The following is a 19,643-nucleotide window of genomic DNA, read 5'->3' as shown; positions in this document are numbered from 1 at the left end:
CTTTGTTTGTTTAATGGCATGCATTGGTTTTCTATAAGTATCAGCTGATATTCACTCTGTTGACCGATCTTGGGTTAAAAAGCTTATCTTCATGTATTGGAGTTTTGCACTAAAAATGTGTATGAAAACTCTTACTTTAAACATCAGTATTGGCCCACAATCCATTTCTTTCTTATTGATTTCAAATATTTGCATAGTTCCTACACTATGGCCCTGCTCAGAATGATTGTAATGCTGGGTCTGCCTGCAGGTCTAGAGCAGGCGCAACCTAAGAAAGAGAAGAAAACCTGCATGGCCAGGCTCATCATTATAACTTTGTAGAGAAAATGTTTTAATATGATTAGATTAAAGTCATTGGCTGACTTCTATTTCTGGAGGAACTTAGGTTGTTTATCATGTAACCTGTTGCTGTGCTATGATTGTTCTTTATGTTGCCTCTTAGATTTCTACAGAAATAAAATGTGTGGTGGATGTAATGCCATAGATTCAGCTTTTTTGATAGCATATAGTACGTTTTATATAATGGGCTCCACTGCCTTAAAGTTTATACATTTGATTGTTCAGGTGCTGCTGTTAAATTGATTGGATACCAGACATACCAGTGTTTTACTTCAAAAGCCAAGTCTGAAGTATTTGTTAGCTTTGTTATGAAATCAGTGAAGCAGAGCCCCCGTTGGGGAACTGGTCAAAGTCTACTGTAGTCAGATTCAGATTAGTGGCGCCGAGCAAGCCTCTGCACTCAGAGTGCCCTTAAAGGCTTTTGGAGTGGTGAAAGTCCCGTCAACGTAGGCCTGCTGTCTGACTGATCAGAGGTGGCAGATGGGGTCGGCTGTTGTGTCTGCTGTTGGCTATGTGTTGCTCAGCTGTTACTAGGCCACGGCATCCCCTCCCCTGGATCTGATTTCACAGTGGAAATATCACCTTCTCTTTCCTGGACTGGGCCAGGCATGGCTTCTTGGCAGGCGGTGTTAAGTTAGCTGTGTCCTCTGCTAGTTGGCAATAGCAGTTGTTAATGGTCTTCGTATTGGATTTATCCTGCAGGATATTTCACAATAAGAATATCCTTATTTTATTTTTCTCATATTTGCATATGTTTGAGGAATATTAACCACTTAATATTCTGGCATCATATTTTTTTTCACTGTGACAAACCATTATGAATAAGAGAGGAGCTGAAAATAGTGTTTTATGACAAAAGACATTTTACTTGACCCTCCAAATGGACAAGAAATCTATAGATAAGGGCGGGTCTCTAATGACCTTGTTGATGTTACCAGGTTAAAGAAGTTATATATATATAGTGATACTTTTAGAGATACATGTTTTAACCCTTCTCAAGGGATTGCTGACTCAACATTGAGTGCCCTGTGCAGTTTTAACCAAATAAAACATGAACATAGAATGTGATACAGCAAACTTCAAGTCCAGGTATCTCTCTGCAGCCACACCAGCTGCTTTAGCACTAAATGCTGCAGAACTAAACCATGGAAACAGAACAGACTCTCCATTTATAGCGGCTCCAGTTTTCAGATACGGGGGAATTAAATTTTCATTAGTCCTCGAAAAGGAGAGTGGAGAGTTAGAGTTTCAGCAGCTCTCGCCCCCTCATGTAGGGAGCAATTTACAGAAAGGATGAGAGCATGGTTAGGTGTTTTTTTATGCCTCTGCTTCTCCATTGGATTGGACCACAGGGAGCTCCGTCAGCTGGATCATTGCTCTGCTCTTCATCCTCGTCTGCCTCTCTCTACTTCATCGCCTTCTTTCTTCTGTATCAGCAGCACAGCATCAGTTGCTCAGTGCTGACTTAGGCCCCTGACTGAGCTGTTACGTAACAGCTACAGTACGCTGTGTGCTCTCCGGGTCCTTTGTGATCGTCTGCTGAGTCACTCAGGTAGAAGTCCCAGCTGTACTCAGCCTTAGGTGCAGCGTTAATAATGAAGCAGGTGTCATGATGTGTGATGCTTTGATACAAAAAGATCCCAGAAGGAGATTGCTTTTCCAAATATTGTAGCTTTGTTTACTAGTTGTACTATATTAATGGCTGAGGAAGCGATAGAATAAATAGCTTTTTAAATATTTACGGCTCTTCAAAACAAAGGCTCTTATTATGGACAACAGTTCATGGAGCATTTTCCTTTTAAATTTATTTATTTCTGAACTGCATTTGTCATGTTGACAGTCAAAAGAGGAACCTGATCGTCAAAATTATTAAAGTTTCATAGATCAGATTTCTATTTCCAGGCTTTTGCTTTTCTCCTCTGCTCGAGAGGTTTTAGTGATTGGTTTGTTGCCTTTTTTTTTTTTTTTTTGCAGGATTACTCAAAAGGCAACTGCTTGAAATTTTAACCAGAAGTGAAGTTGGGCCCAAAATAGAAGTTATTAACTTTTGGAATTGATCCAGATTGAATCTGGATCGTCAACACTTAAGAGAGGGCACGATTGGGCATTTTGTGTAATATGTTTCACAAAACCACATCAAGTTGAAATAAAAATAAAATGAGGATTGTTCTGATGTTCTCAAGAAAATGGAGCTGACTCATCCAGACCCTGATATCCTTCTGGAACCCATGAGCTTAGTTCAGGCATGGTCTCAAGTGAATTTTTATCATTGGTAGAGATATGCACCTCTGGAAATATGTTCATGTTTTTGTAAGTAGTGTTAAGTAACACTGCACAAACATATCTGTAACTCAAAGTAGCTAGCAGAGAGGTGCCTGACTCTGGTGCCCAGGGTGTTTAGCCATCTCGGCCTCACAGATTTATAATATCCATCTATCTTTTGTTCAACATCTGGCTCTAATTTTTTTAGTTATATATGAGGTATTAACTCACTGAAAGAGGCATAACTCAATGTATGCGTTATTATTACTTTCTTAAGGTTCAGTCACTATAGCTGTACTTTATATTCTGTAAATACAATGGAGATTTGTGTGGGCTCCTGGAATAAGCCTAGCATGTCAGTGTGAAGGTCATACTACCGTGAAGCAGTCTTTTCTCTGTGTCATCCATAGGGGAAATGTAAATCCCCTATAGCATCTGCAGAATGAGCGAAAGCCACTGCCCCACCAGGGCCCTTCACGCCGTCTGCCTTGCTCTCTGGTTGAGTCAGATTCAGCCTACAGCATAGCTCAGAAGCCTTCGTACCGCACACACTCTCTAGGGAGAGATTGTCAAGCTAATGGCATAGCCAAATGCAACACCGCAAGTCAGAAAGTAGGCTAAACATTTGCAGTGCACACTGTTTGCTCTAACACGAGTCTTTATAATATTCCATAAACTCATTATTCATATTAATGCGGTGCTGTTTTGGATCAAAAAGGCTCTCTGGGTATGGCACACAGACAAGTGTCTGCTCAGTGTTTCATTTATCAGCATTCCCTCAGATCTGCTCTGCTCTGCTCTGCGTCTATCACTGTCTTGCATGCCAGCTATGATGATGTAAGCTACCAAAAAGTGGGTAATGACAAGTCTTCCTGCACTGATAAAATGCAGGCTAGATGATTTATAAAACCAGAAATGTACATGCTCCTTTCAGTCTAAAAGACCTTAATGTTTTACACATCCTGTTTGTATCCACGTATGGTTCCATTGAGGCTTTATGTGATCATTGTGAGCAAACTTGAGAAACATTCACAGCAGACCTAATCATATGTTCTTTTAGTTCTTAGAGAACTCTTTGATATTAACCTCCATGTTTCATATCTTTAAATACAGACATACTCTGGCCTTTTCTGCGTGGTCATCAACCCCTACAAGAACCTGCCCATCTATTCAGAGAACATCATTGAGATGTACAGAGGGAAGAAGAGGCATGAGATGCCTCCGCACATTTATGCCATCTCTGAATCAGCATACCGCTGCATGCTTCAAGGTATGTTACACATCTGCTCTTTGGAAATGGACCTCTACCTCATATCTATAAAGTACTTTGTGATGATTACTTGACAACTACAGTATGTAAAATAAGTGATAAACACATTTAAAGGTAACTTAACTTATTAGCAAACAGGTATAATGGAAGCTGAAGACTTTTGGTGTTTATCTCACTTGCGGGCAGGATTGGGTTTGTCTGCATAGTGTTGGAGATTAGTGTGTGAATATAGTTGTGTAATGTATGTGGAAGGTCACAAGGTCAGAGAGGTGTCTGTTATCACTGAAGGGGTCAAGTAGCAGATTAACTATGTGGCAGGTTTTCCAGGTGTACGGCTGGGGTCACGCAGTTAATTGGTAATTGTAGGGTAATGCAAGGCTGTTCAACACCATCTTTATCCTTTAAACACCAGGCAAAGAGTTTTACATCAAAGCTTTAAGTTGCATCGTTTATTCTTAGCTTGTTCTCACAAATACTGGCCAGAGGTCTGCTAATGTAATGTTTTTGGATCTCTACATAATCATTTCTCCAAACCATGAACTGATTTGCCTTTTAAATCACTGCAGTATTTTTTCCAAGCTGAAATGAAGACAGAAGTTTACTTTATAATGGTGGCATTTTTAGGAGAGCCTTAGACTGGATGTCTCAGATTAGGAGGGGGACATAAAATAGCTTTTTCAGCCCCATGGTAGCTGAGAGCCATAGCATTTCAACTTTTTAACTCAAGGCTTGGTAGTGCCAAAAGCCAAGGCTTGTTCCTCTGTCTCACTCTTATGGTGAACCATCGTACCATCTGCAATACCGCAGAACCACATGCAGGTTTGAAAGGAAACAATGTGGTGCTTCAGCTTCCACTGAAATCACAGAACCACTGAGCCATAATCAAACACAGGGCACCAAGCAAAAATAGCGCAGACTCCTGTATATGTTTGATATATGATGTAATGTAGTCCCAAAGAGTTGAGCTAAAAATCTCATCACTGGGGATGTTTTATAATTTAGGTAGAAATATCAGTATTGACATCATAGTACAGTGGTATCTTTTAGTATACAGCACATAAGCACATTCAAGTCTGCACTATGTCTTTAAAAGTTAGATTTGTGCAGCCAAAACGTCTTACTTTGGATTTTCAGATACTACTGATTTAGTTTTTTATAGAAACACTGTAGTTCTGAGATCCTCTCCTTTTTGTTCAGTTTGAAAAACACAATTGTTTTGGAAATTTAAGCCAAGTCAGCTAAAAGGTTTAGTATATCATTGCTTTGTTTCAACAGAAAGAGACAGTAGTCTCTTTCTGTGTTTCAGATGAGCGTAATGTGCTGTGAGTTGCGAGAGTGAAGCCTCTAAGCTCCTAATAATGTGTGTAGCGAGAGGCTCGCCTGGTAGACCTGATGCCCTGTGACAAAGGAATTTATAGCAAAAGTAAAGGAGATACAGAAAGGCAGGGCAGACACCGAAGGAGGCAAAGTGAGAAAGCAGGTTTTAAAAACATCAGTCTTCAGGTTGTCATTAACTTGACCTGCAGCACAGATTGGTTTTCATCCTGCAAATACACTGCATAGTTGGTTCATGTCTTGAGCTACAGCTGTTGCATACTTGAACTTACGGTGTAGCTGGAGCTCATCAAAATCCACCCGGCCTGCTAAAGGATAGACAGCAGGAAAAGGTTAATAGAGCATGCATTATTGGAAAAGAGTTGCACAACTTGTTTTGATGGTCTTTTATTGAAGCCCACACTAGTCTCCTTTTTGTAATTCTAAAAATGTCATCATGTGAGCATGATTACAATATAAAGACCCACAAGACACAAGGCCATGACCCAGTTTGAATACCAACTAATTGTTTTTGAATTTCTGATGTAGAAGGACTGCTGTGATAAGCAGAACCTTTATTAGAGTTTATCAGTGTTTAGACAGCTTTAGCCTGTCTGCTCTGAGCCATCGCGGTCACTGGAACAACAGTGTTCATGTCTCCCTGTTGTTTCTCTTGAGTCTTCTTTCACATCTCAGGGTTTTGATTCTTTAAATAGCGTGTTTATTTGTACCTGTTTCAGCTTTATGCGACAGTAAGAGGCCTTTCCCACTAGTACCTGCTCATGTTAACTTGGCAAGGCTTGACTCAGTTTTTAGGGTTTTTCATTAGGTGGTAATACCTGGTAGCTGGTACCTTTTTGGAGTACCTATTCGGCCAGGGCTCCAAGTGATCTGAGCTGATGTGGCTTCACTCAATGAGTCATGAGAGCGTCACCTCCACAAAATCAAATTAAAATTCAAAACCTGGCAACGAGGGAAATGGCTACACAAAAAAACAACGCTGTGGTCCCTGAGTTTGACCTATATCCATAGACAAAGCAGAAGGCATACCATCACCATACTATGGCATTCGTGTCACATGCAAATGACATCACAGGACTTTCGGCTGCATTGCTATAAAAACGCCACACATGTTAGGTGGTGCTGGATTGTAATGGAAAACGTCCGAAGTCAAGTAGGTATGAGTGAAAAAGGGCTATAACTGTCTGGTGGACCTGCTGCAGCTGTAAAGCTTCAGGGTTTGTCTGTCTGACTGATGTGCTGAAGGCTTCCTGTCATGACCTCAGGCTGTTCTCTGGTCTCTGGTCTCTGGTCTCTGCTTTCAGCGACTCTCGCCACTCCAGGGAAGTCATAACTGGCCAAAAGTCACATTCAGGTATTTAAAAAATAAGAAAATCACCCAAGTTTAGACCACGTGAAGAGGCCCAGCCAGTATATTGAGATATAAATCTGCTTGTAGAGGTACATTTGTTTCAACAGGAACAGTACTAACACATACTAAATAAATCAAATCAAATCAGAAGTACTTCCAAATGGGACTTTAACTAACTTCCTCTGAGTCAAGTTGTGAACTCGCTGCCAGCTTTACCACATGGTTGTTGCTGAAACATTTCAGGCCTAAATTGACCTTGGATCTGATTTTTAAAGTTTGGTTTTGGAACTTTTAGGTTGCTCGTGTAGAGTTAGATCGCAAAGTTCTGGGAAAACAAATTTATACATGAGGTTAATGTTGCACCTTAATTATATAGCTCCTGTCTTTGTATATTTTCTTCAATGTGGTTTTCAAAACTTCAAATACACACACACACACACACACACACACACACACACACACTCTTACCGGCCTATTGTGCCTTCAGAATGTGTTTGTCTCGATATAGGACACCTCTCTGGTGCCATCATTCTTCTCTCTGACCCCCTTTCTCTCTGTTCATTCTTTCGGACCCCTCACAACAGGCAGGGCAAACCAGGCAGTGGAATGAGGTCATCGCTGCTCCAGCTCTCCATACCTCACTGTGTTAAATTATACGAGCTGAGTCATTGTCAAGTTCTCATAGTTGTCCAAGCAGCCTGTTGCCCACTGCTGGGCTGCTGTGAACAGAGGTGGATCACCGTGGATACCGATGTGTGTATCTGTATATGCAACTAAAATAACCTACCCCTGGGATCTTGAATAGAGGTGTCACTCTGAGTGGCACTATTTAGCTGGCTGCTTCTGTATGAATCTACTTCAGCCTTTTTAATATTTCTGCAGTCTTGTTCAGGATGTCTTTGGGATCTCCTACTGATTTCTTTCTCCTCTCAGCAAGTAGAGCAGCTGGCCTCTCTTATTTCTACCCCTTTACGGTTTCACTTACTAGTTTGTTCACTCCCTTTCTTCCTTTCAACCAGAATGTTTTGGCTCTGAAGACACTGAAGAGGAAAAATTTCCCAAGTCCTTGAAAGCATTTTGGTCGCCTTTCACTTAACATGAAAAATACAAACCGCAGCTCTGCTGGAAACTCTTTGGCAGCGCAGTTTTCTTTGTTCCTTCTGTCTCAGGCTTTGATTAGGAAACACGGGAGAACAAGTGTGGGGAATGTCCACATTCTCATCCCTTCTCCGTGTCAGGATGAAGCCAGGGTTACCATGGTTAGACCTCTGTTTAATTGACAACACCGTGTCTCAGTTTTCTCTTATTTCACCTCTGAACTGCTCAGGCCACAAGGCTCAGTTTATGACAGATTTGTCCATAAGTATCGTAAGTATGTATTTTTGTTTTGTGTTCAGCAGTTTTCATCCATATTTTTTATCCTTTTATGAGTTAGTTGTCTGTTTCTTACTGCTGCTTCACTCTATTGAGAAGAGTGCGCCTCACACTCAGGTTGGAACTGTATAATACAGTCATGTTACTGCCACTCGACTCACTTACAGGACTGGTAAGTGAATGCCACAGATTGAGTCACATATACTGACTGCACTCCATAGGAGTAGTTTGCTTGTCAAAAAAATTTCTGTATGCAACACAGCCTGGTTTGCAGCCTCACATCAACAAATTTGAAAAGCAGATTTTACAGTGAGATTTCTTTTACAGTGAGATTATTTTTATGCTGATCTCCATCACATGGTAGAGATCCAGCACATCTGAGAACACAGATGGTACTGTAGACACAACCTGTTTAGAAATAACTAAAAAAAGAAAAGCAAACCTACTGTCTCCTCCTACTGTAAAGAAATTTTCTTTGCTTAGGTATTGTAGATCTCATTCCATATTTATTCTGTATTCTCATCCTGACGTCAGTGTGATGAGCATCTGTCAGTATAAGGAAAATCTACTGTTAATGTCAGGTGTAAATTCACACACAACCCATTGTGATTTGAATGGGAGGTGAGCCTTTATAGAGTGAAGAACCCCAGAAATTAAAGTAATGCAATCACAAAACTTTTTCTTAAACATGTGAACTACAAGTCCCTCACTAAAGAATGCAGTGCATTTCCCTTAGTATAGGTCTGGGGTCAGCAACCCTGGGCACGCGTGCCAGGGTTAACTGATGGCCCGGTGGGTCGATGGTGATTTTTAGTTTTTATGGGCGGATGATTTTTTTTTTCTTGTAACGGCATGAACAATGAAAGGTGGTGGATTGGCCAGATGCTGGCAAATGTGTAAAAATAACTCAGTTGTTTGCTGGTGGCTATGGCGGAGCTCCCACAGAGGGCAGCAGGTGGGTGAGGGAAAGGGGAGGCAGGAGGAGGAGAGACGCGAGGCGGCCGCCGGTCCGAGTGTCAGGTGAACTGAACTTCGGGTAAGAAGTTATGACCTGCAGTCTGTCTGGGTCAGATATAAACCAAGTTTATGTGGAATTTATTTTAGTTCTGCTGACTTTTTACAGTCGGTTACAATAACTCGTACTGCGTGCTAGCTAGCATGATGGACTTTCTATGCAGCTGGGTGGGTGCTTTGATATTACTGATGTTGAACTTTATTTAATTCACAAAGTTAGTTAGTAGAGTTGCCAACTCCCGTAAAAAATGGAATGGTCCCTCATTCAGAGAAAATATTACGTGTTTCGTATTGCGCTGAAAAGGAACACAGTTTGTCCCGTACTTCAGCTACAATGGAAAAAAGGCACAAAGCTGGAGTTTTTCTGCGTCTTTACGCTATCAGCTGCTTCTTCTTTTCTCATTCTCTCCCCCTCCCTGTCCTGTTGCTACTTCAATCATGAAACTGATCAATGATCAGCTGATCGGGTTTTTTCTCGTTTGTTTATCGCCCACTTTGTGCCAGAAAGAGAAAACCAGCGGATGTCGTGTTAAACAACAGCAGAATGTTAAGCTTGATCAGCTGTTGTTAGAATTTATTGAATATTAATTTCTAGCATCAGCTGATGTTTGCTGGAGCCACAGCTGTAAAAGCTGCTGGTCCTGATATCGGTTTGGATATCTGGTGAGAGGGAAACATGAAACCAGGAGATGTCCTTACTGAATCATCAGAGCTGAACAGGTGATGGAGAAACAGGTTTACCTTTTAGGTCACATGAATGAGTTGAAGGGAAGTTATGAACTGTTTCTGAGAGACAAATAACATCAGGATCCTTTTTTTATGTAGCTGACAGCTGGTAACTTGTGCAGGGGTGGGTCTAGCAAAGCTTTGCCAGGGGGCCAGGTAGGGCATTAACAGGGAGAGGGGGGCACAAAGAGATACCTTTCTTTCTTATTCTCATTTAAAATGTCTAGCTTTTAATAAATAATAATAGTTTTTATCTGATGTAAAATGTATAGAAATCATATATATACCAACAAGACAGTGTACATCACTGTCACAACAGCGTTTGTCTTCATTCAAAGGCTTTATGGCTTTTCCTGTAATACCTGGTGGGCCGGTCTCTAGTCAAAATGCTTGGGCAGATTTTTTTTGGCCCAGTCCAGCCGTTGGCATGACACGCAGTGAGTTAATCTGAGAATGTGGATTAAAAAATAAATGGCCGGGCCAGCGATGCACATCGCAAATTAGCTTGCATAGACAGACTAGTTCTGCAGCTTCTTTATCACGGTATCTTAGCTAACAACCCCAACTACCAGATTCAACTTGTAATTGCCTAAAAATAACTTAGCCTACCAGTGAACGGGACGTTGTTAGCTGGCAGTTTTTTCAAGCGATGTTGAAATTTCCACATTTACGACACTTCAAATGCTTCAAGAGCACCGCGGAAATACACGTATAAATCCGTAGACTCGAGACAGAATTCACAATGCGTTTTTGGGACTTTCAGGCGTATGGACCAGTTTTTTCTTTACTGACCAAACCAGAACGCTTTAATGAGCAGCTGGATTTGTTTCGCATTAACTGGCATTAACTGGCTAAGTTAATGCCAATTAATGTGACATCGAAATGCAGCTGATTAAAATGAAAAGCTCGACTCTGTGGGGGTCAAAGTTTGCAGAACTACGAACGCAGCTGGGATCCATAGCTGTGCGTGTTCATGGAGCTTGCATTTTCACCTGCTGGACATCACTACCTGACAAGTTTAACTGTATTCAAAACATTGCAGAGGCTTATTGGCAGTATTTGGCTCTACATATCTGTGTGAGCAGATTTTCTCTCACATGAGTGTCCTTAGGTAGCCGTCTGAATGCTGGACACTCGGAGACCAGAGATCACATTAACATGTGTATCTCTGTATTAACAAACATGTCATATTGGCCCAGTTTATTTTTCTTATCATTGTTGTGAGATCTGTTGTATAGTTCATTTGCTGTTACGGAGTTCTTGTTATGGATAAAAAGTGTCTTTTTTTGTTTCAAAATAGCTGATAACTATTTGCTGATAGCTGAAAACATCTGCAAACATCTGCAAACAAATGTAATTCTATAAAGTTGTTCTATATAGTGTGTAACTGTTAATATAGAGCATTATTAAATTTATTGCTAATGCAGTTATATGGCACATTGACTTCTGAGGACATTTTAGATGGCACTTATCATCAGAAAGGTTGCCACCCCTGGTGTAGGTTATTTTTATCCAAATACAAATCACATATTAAAACCAGGCGACACTGAGTCAGATAGACTGGAATGTCTCCATCACAATGTCATGTAGATAACTGAGGGAGGAAGAGGAGACATATTTAGCTTTTTTCACTATTGGTTGCTGACGTCCTCCTATTTTTAGTTCATAGCTATTATACTTATACTTTACTTATATCAAATCTGTCAATTAAAACTGCACATAAATGTTCTTAATTAACTATGACATTTAAGTGCATTACCCTTTATTTAACCTTTTTAGGAGGAATTTTCCCTTTACTTGATGAAGCACAGCTGCACCTGTATTGGTTTTAAGCTCTGTAAGACAAACTGTGGGACATCTAAATATAGCTGCACTGCGATGTATACACATGCACTGCAGCCCTGAACTTGCCTAGTCATTTCTCAGCAGAGGTGCAAGTGAGAACACAAATGTCTGAAGTCATAGTAGACATTAATTAGGTTTTTAATCTGCCGTCTTCCCAGTATAATACATCTGTGTGATGTTATATTGCACTGATTTGTGCTGATGTTACAACAACGCTGGAAAAAGTCTAATCAGTTTGTCCAATTAATGAGAACACAGAGGATGAGAACCATCTCCTGCTGTGTGAGGAGATTTGATAATGTCTTAACCTTATCGCCCCAGTGTGTTTTACTTTTTGTTTTGAAATGTGTATCCAAAGCACATGTAGTGTTGTTAAAAACAGGTCTGCAGATACTGGAAAAAGTGCTGTCGTGGTATATGTTTAGTTTCTCTTCCTCCCCAGAGTTGCAGATACACCTATATATGAAATATCTCCCTAGCAAAGCAGAGAAGGAAGATTCAGAGGTAACAAAACAGTCACAGAAGTGGAAAATGTCTTGGAACACAGAGATGTGAAGGAGGTGGGCTGTGCTGAAAGAGTTTGGGGGGGGGGGGGGGGAGGCTTTAATTTTGAAGGGGATCCTTGGAAAGGGTTGCACGAGAATAAAAGATGGCAGAGTCCAACAGACAGGATCAAAGTTTAAGGAGGAATAACTACCAGGGAAGAGGAAAGACAGCAAAGACTGAAAAGGAGTCAGTGATGGAGATGGGCAAAAAGGAAGAAGGGGCAGAAGCGACACAGATTATGGGGGAAAACGGAGTAGAGGGTACAGGGGAAAGGCAGAGGGGGTGGTTAGCATTGTGCCTCACAATGGGGGCTTTGTGCAGTCTGGAGGGGGCTGGGACCAAGGCCCTGTGAGTGTGGGTGCAGGCAGGGAGGCCTGGAGTACAGAGTTCTTCCCTGGGAAATGGGGCCACTTGTTGGGGCAGTGAGGGCTTGAGTGGCAGGCTGGTGAGGGGCACACCCAAGATCTGACTGACAAGACAGGTGTGTGTGTGTGTGTGTGTGTGTGTGTGTGTGTGTGTGTGTGTGTGTGTGTGTGTGTGTATTGAGGAGGGGGGGCAGTCAAAATGACTGTCTATACTCCAAACATACTGAAGCTATAACTTCCAGGGAAAGGGTGAAGCTTGTTCAAACAGCATACTTGGATGAGTGTACTGCAAATATACTCCGACTCATACATGCACACAAATATATGTGAGGGGATGACTTTAATGACAGGCAGCTGCGGAGTTCGTGGATGATAAAATCATTTTTCTGTTTGGGGCTCATACATCATATCTGATTTATGGTTGCAGTCCCCTCCATGTGTAAACACTTAGTTTTCTCCTACCTAACCTGGACAGGGACAAGGTCCGAAAAGCTGTTCTCTGTCAGTCATCTTGGTATCCTTGGTGTCTGACACGGCTTCTTTTTTTTAAACTACAAGTTGGTGGACTTCAGAGTCTTGGCAGAAATGTAAAAATTCCTTAACTGTGTATGTTAAGAAGAATAAATGTATTATTTCTGCTTAGTTCACTGATTTGACTTTATCGCACTGATTTAGAATAGAATAGCCTTTTATTGTCATTGTACATGTACAATGAAATTGTGGATTGTGTTTTATTGCCCAATGCCATAGTGTCACTTTTCTAAAAGGATATTTTTTGAGCTTTTTAGCCTTTATTTGGCAGGAATGTAGATGCATCATATGCCTGAGTAAATGGATCCCTACTTAAAATTGTTCAAATATTTTTTATTACAGTTTTGTGGATTTCCTTTTAGGGATACCAAAACCTCTTGGGTTTGATAATCTTTTCCTAAACCTAACCAAATAGATTTGCTGACTAAACATAACCAAAGAGCATCTGGAAAACATTGACACAATTACTACCTCGGTCTGGGTGAAAGTCCTGTTTTTGGCCTACCTATGCATCTCTAGTTTTTATAGCTCTGTATTTATTTCAAGCGTGAGATAGGCATTAGTCTACTATGTGTAGCTAACACTCTCAGCCCGAACACGGTGCCAATGTTTGAAAAGAGTGGTGAGGAGATGATTTAAGGTGGAGTCACTGTCATATATTCCCCTCGTTCTTCGATAGTGTTGTCATCAGAGAAGCATAGCACTGATGCCAGAAGCCTCAGCAGTACAGATACGATTACCTGCCGTCACTGCTCTCTCTCTCTGACAAACTCATAACCCTCTGAAGGCAAGAGAGAAAAGCAGCTGACTGCTCCATCCGCTCCATCATTGGGTTTAATGAGCAACTGATTACATGTGCATATTTACTGATCTGTAAGATAAATATATGCACAGCAGTGTAGCTACAGTACAAGGCTGCAAATCACTTTTTCCATTTTTGAGTTAACATTTACTCTCATAATTTCTCTTTTGAGAATTTACTCCACTTCTACTTGTTGCTGTTGCACAACATTAAGTTTGACTTATATTAGTTACACCCACTAGATGTTTGCTTAACCTTGTTACATTTTCAGATTTATTGTATTTTTTTAAACATGTTCTTTCACTCGTTTTATCAGAGTCAGTCATCATCACACTGATACATTTTCCTCCCTATGATTGAATCCCTGCTCCCCCCTGTGTGTCTGGAATTCCTGTGGGGCTGCAGAGCTTAGTGCTATGATATCAGAGGTACCAGCATAAACACACACACAAACACGTGAAAACCGCCTTGTCCTGTTGGATTATGGCAGGCCTAGCCATCACAAAGAACCACTGTGGACCACACAAGCCCCCCCGACGGCTGCCATCTGCAATCGATTACATTGCCAAATACTTGCTGCCATATCTTCCGCAACTGCATTCTCTCCCCTTTCATTTGGTGTAAAGGCAACACCCAACAGGACAAGGCTAATTTTATGCTCACTGTAGGCAAACTGTTATGCAGCACTTAAGCTCTGTTGGGAAAAACAAACCTGTGCGTATGTCACATCTATAGTTATGCAGCTCAGTGCATCCACTGTCTTGCAAATTTGTCTTAGGGATAATGTGGTTTGAGGGATTTTTGACAGTGGGTAGCCATGATGATCATGAGGGAGTTGTCCTTGATGTTCCACAGAAGAAGAAGTAGAAAGGTTTAAAACGTCTTAGTTATTTTATATTATGTTCCCTACTATGCAATAGAGGTTTTAATAGTAAACAGGCAGGTTGGTCCACTAAAAACATTATCTGTGGACTTCAGAGAAATCGCAGGTTTCTCATTTGTACTCTGCTCTAGAACAGCGATAATCTTGTTTTAGTCAATGATGATCTAAATAGTGACTGAGCATATCGGAAGAGCCCTGAACCCCACCCTCATTTGCTATTGTTGGAAATGGGAACATGACTGTGTGTTTCTGCTATTTGACAGCACTAGTACTTTGTCTGGTATGGCCACTGTGTTCACTGAACCAAAAAAGTAGATTAAGTCTCAGTGTTGCTATGTCTCTCTACTCCATGTAGTATCCCATGTGTATGGATGTAGTGTTAATGTGTTGTGTTTCTTTTGTCAACCCGCTTGGACCAGTTTTTTCCAAAATGGAATTTTCAGGCAGTGTTTGAATATGAATATCTCCTCTCCTTTTCACTGGCCTTTCTTACCATCAAAATGAGTCAGGATATGTATCTCAAGTACTGGCTACTTAAAATATGAAATACAAATTTAAGCATTTCTACAAAGTATCATATTTGACCACACATTCATTAAAAAATGTATTTAAGTATAAATAAATTTAAAATATAAATAAAAGAAAAATGATATGAATGACAAAACAAACTGATTTTCTCAGTTATAGTTAAAGATCTTTTAAACTTTTATGCCAATTAAGCTATGTACTGTTGTTTTAGCTTTTAGTTTAGCCAGTACTGAAACATTTTTTGATGTATTTGTACTAAATTACAGATTCTGATTCATTTTGATAGCAATAAAGGCCAATGAAAATTTCAGGCTTTTATCTTTAATAGTTTTCAAGATATTCATGCTTCAGATTTCAGTGTACAAAAAAGGCCTGAAAGTGGGTCAACAGACCATTTTTTAAAAAATATCTTTTTAATAGTATTGATATATAATGCATAAATGTATACCAATAATTGTAAATGTTCAAACTTTGTAACCAAAAATTTTTTATGCAAATTGGAGATGGTCGAGCAGAAGGCCCGTGGAACGGCTCATATGTTAAACTGACCAGACTCATGAAAATAGCATGTTTACTCATTTCTCTTGTCATAGTAACTGAACAAGGGATAATTTTTAAAATAATTTACCCTTTTCAAATTTGTTAAAGCCTAATGTTTTACATATTATTATGGGCCTACAACTTTAAGCCTGGTTGACAAGTGACTAGTTTTGGTTAAGTGAAACTTTATTATCCTAACAGGTTGTTACTTAGCACTCCACCCACTAAACTTAACATGGCCACTCCTGTTTCCAAAACCAACATGGCAGCAGCCAAAATACCAAAGCAGAGGCTTCAGGATGCAGACTCCATTCACCAATAGGCAGGTAGTTCATGTTTCATAGACATACTGTGCCCCACAAAGTTGATTCTGTTCATGTGGACGTAGCGTTTTCAGTCTAAGACTGAGGAAGAAACTTGGATGAGTTTCCCCCACTGAAAAGTCTACATCCAGATGAACAGGATCAACTTTTTCAGATTTACCCACCTGAATGATTGAGCATGCATCAACACATACTATGGTTGCAATCATTCTTCAAAACATATTTAGGTGAATTCATGTAAGCACAGGATTAGCTGTGTCCATGGATGCTGAGATGCAGTGCTTCTCATTTCAACTCAATTTGGTTAAAGGTTCAATTTACAGACGTCTTCATCCTGTTTATGTTCTGATACCATTACAAAAGGATGTTGATCTGTAAACTGCTGTTCCTCGTTCGTCATGGTCTGTTTGGACAGCGCTGTTCTTTATTTAATAATCTGAATGGTTACTCTTCAAAGCTGATGCCAAATTTAGATCATACACGATAGAAGATCATCAGATCGCCCACAGATGTGCTCCACACCACTCCAGCACCTCTTCATGAGAAACATGTGGGAACTGGGTGTAAACTCCTTTCTCTCTCACATTGTCTCTATCTCTCTGTCTATCTCGATACCCCTCATTTTCTCTTCTTTGAAAAATGTGCTTTGTGGGACTCAACAAAGGAAAGATTCCAGAAGCCTACTCCCTGTGGAGTCCAGCTCAGACAGAATAACACAGGCTCTACATGTCAAACCCAAGCCGACGGGACGTGGGGCCGTGAATATTAATTTGACATGCAGAAGTCTCGACATTCCAATCATATGCAACACTTTCTCAGACTTCCTCTAACCATTTTTTCACAGACAGCCATGCGGTGTTACAAATGTTTTTGGGGCTAAGGTTTTCTTGGCTCTTAGTATGAGCGCGCACTGATACTGTCTGTCGATACAGTCTAAAATGCTTTAGATATATCAGTCTTAATATGCCTGCTAGGTAATCTAATAAATAATAATAGTGTATATTTTATAGGTTGATATATTGGTGCAGTGGTTAGCCTTACAGCAAGAAGATCCTCGGTTTGAATCTGCTGGCTGGAACCTTTCATTGCGGAGTTCTCCGACTTCCTCCCACAGTCAAAAGGCATGGATGTTAGGTGAACTGGCAGTTCTAAATTGGCAGCACGTGCGAATGTGAGTGTGTCTCTGTTAGATAGACTGGTGAATAATACAAGGTGTACCCTGCCTCCTGCCACATGACAGCTGGGATAGGCTCCAGTAACCTGGAACTGGATAAGCTGAGGTGGATGGATAGATTTTATATTGCCATGAAAAAGGCTTTCTATGAGATTAGCTTAAGTGGGTATTATTCCCAAGAATCTTGTTTACAAAGGGTTGTAGATTTTCTGTCCTTCAGTTTCCAGTAGTGTGTTTGAAAAACGGTATAATTGTTAGTTGCAGCTCTGTCTCATCTTGAACCTGTGGCTGTTGTGAAAATCCAAATTCCTCCTTTCATGCCAAAGACAGTTGAACACACTTCTTATCAGCCGGTATCCCAAAGTAAATAAGCCACGTGCCACACAAATGTAGTTACATACTCCACTCTTTCCCATTGTGTCCTCACACTCCTAACTATATGTATGTCTAACATGCCTAACATGCTCCAGAAAGGGAAGCTGAAGGTGTAAATGATGATAAAACCACCTCCTCTGCCACTCCCAGGTGGTCCCTCACACACTGGTGTTATTTCCAAGAGGGTGGAGACAATCTATTTCTGTCTGTGATCTCAGCTGCCAACTGTCATCACCATCCCACGAGTGACACAGAAACATCCTTAGGATTTCGTTTGCAAGCGAGTCAGTATTTAAAGCTGGAAAGCTCCCGTTTCAGTACTGTTTTCTTTCTGTCTGCCTCCTATCTCAGTTTCCTCCTCTTCATTCTGCTATCTGGTCGCGTCGCACCACACCCTCCTCTTTCCCTCTCATGGGAAGTATTCGCCTATGCCAGATGCACAGGGGAATGTCCTGTGACTGTCAATGGGATCTAGTATAGTCTCCACCCTTTTGTTCATTTGTTGATGGTGTGAAAATGATGCATCTCACTGGCACATTTTAAATTGTTTTTTCCTGGCATGGAGAAGGGTTTGATTATTGTGTTTAGTTGATGATGGAGCACATCAGTTTCTGAGTAGGAAAGCAGGCCTCATTTCCCTTTAATGCCACCTCTGTTGCACCACCAGCCTGCTAAAAACAACGCCTGTTCCACACCCAAGAGGCCCCAGTGCTGGAATCAAGGGAAACCAGGAGCAATCAAATTCCAGGACACACACACACACACACTGACTGGTACTTGCAAAGGGCCTGGCATCTCGATGGGGCTTTCTGCCCTTCTGTTCTTGTGAATGCCTAACTGGCAGCTGGTTCAACAGCATTACATTGAGAAATGCACTTGAGCTGTTTAGTCACTCAGCAGTTACAAATGGCCATATGTAAACGAACGAACGTCCTACGAACGTCAGTAGCTCAAATATAAGCTGGAATGTCTTTAAATGTTGCATTTTTTGTCCTTAGCTGAGAGTCATAAAGCTTTTCAGTGCCTGTTAACAATTTGGTTTTATGCCAAATAGTAGCAGAGCTCACAATTTTACTATATCAATGTCTTAACAACGTTAGTGGGATGTTGTTAAACCATCATCCATTGACTGCAGCTTACTCTGCTCTATACCCATCCAGGGAAACAATACTGTCAATAAACACTCAACGGACACTTTGTTAGGTATGTCTTGATTGTACTGTGTACTAGTACTACTTATTGCACTTATTGTACTGCGTACTAGTACTGCCTTATTTGCTTGTGAAATAGGAATATGCCAGAATTCAGAGGAATCATTCCTCTGAAATTTTGGTCCATGACATGGTAGCATCACAGTTGCTGCAGTTTTGTCAGCCATTTGTGTGCAGTGAACTCAGTCTCGTGTTTAACAAACCAGTTTGTTGTGCTTTGAGCTTGGTGACATGATGTGTTGTGTTATCCTGTTTGAAGCAGCCGTCAGACGGATACACTGCATCAATCATCCCTTTATGACAATGTAGTCATAAAGGGAGGAACACAGTAAGCAGCAATACTCGAGTCTAAACAATGCTCAGTTGATACTAAGGGGTTGAAAGTGTATCAGGAAAATATCCCCAACACCATTATAGCTACCATCAGCCTAAACAGTTGATACCGCATTTGGCAACAACATGCTTTTCATTTACCATCTGAATGTTGCATCATACCAGGGAATGTTTTTCCAACCTTCTGTTGTCCACTTTTGGTGAGCCTCTTGAATTATAGCCTCGGTTTCTTGTTATTAGCTGACAGGAGCAGCACCTAGTGTGGTCTTCTGCTGCTGTGGTCCATCTGCTCCAAAGCTCAAGGTGTATTCAGAGATGCTCTTCTGTTACCTTGGTTGTAACCAGTAAATGTTTGAGTTACTGTTGCCTTCTTATCAATTCAAAGCGGTCTGTACATTCTCTTTTGACTTCTGGCAAAAACAAGGTGTTTTCTCTAGAAACCCTAGAAATGGTTAAGTGGAAAAATCTCAGTAGGTCAGCAGTTTCTCGAGTACTCAGGCCAGGCCATCCGGCTCC

At 40.8% G+C, this 19,643-nt stretch overlaps 1 protein-coding gene across 2 annotated transcripts in view; it reads left to right on the top strand.

The window, feature by feature from the left end:
* Positions 1 to 19,643, top strand: part of LOC102789722 (myosin-10) — a 62,345-nt gene that overhangs the window by 5,925 nt on the left and 36,777 nt on the right. For both annotated transcript variants that reach the window (XM_087839597.1, XM_087839596.1), the window contains exon 3: positions 3,715 to 3,871. In XM_087839597.1, the coding sequence (XP_087695723.1) occupies positions 3,715 to 3,871 (157 nt within the window). The remainder of the gene's footprint in view (positions 1 to 3,714; positions 3,872 to 19,643) is intronic.

Source organism: Neolamprologus brichardi, chromosome 4 (assembly GCF_056152115.1).
Source record: "Neolamprologus brichardi isolate AB-2024 chromosome 4, ASM5615211v1, whole genome shotgun sequence".
NCBI classification, from domain to species: Eukaryota; Metazoa; Chordata; class Actinopteri; order Cichliformes; family Cichlidae; genus Neolamprologus; species Neolamprologus brichardi.
This window is presented reverse-complemented; position numbering and strand designations above follow the sequence as displayed.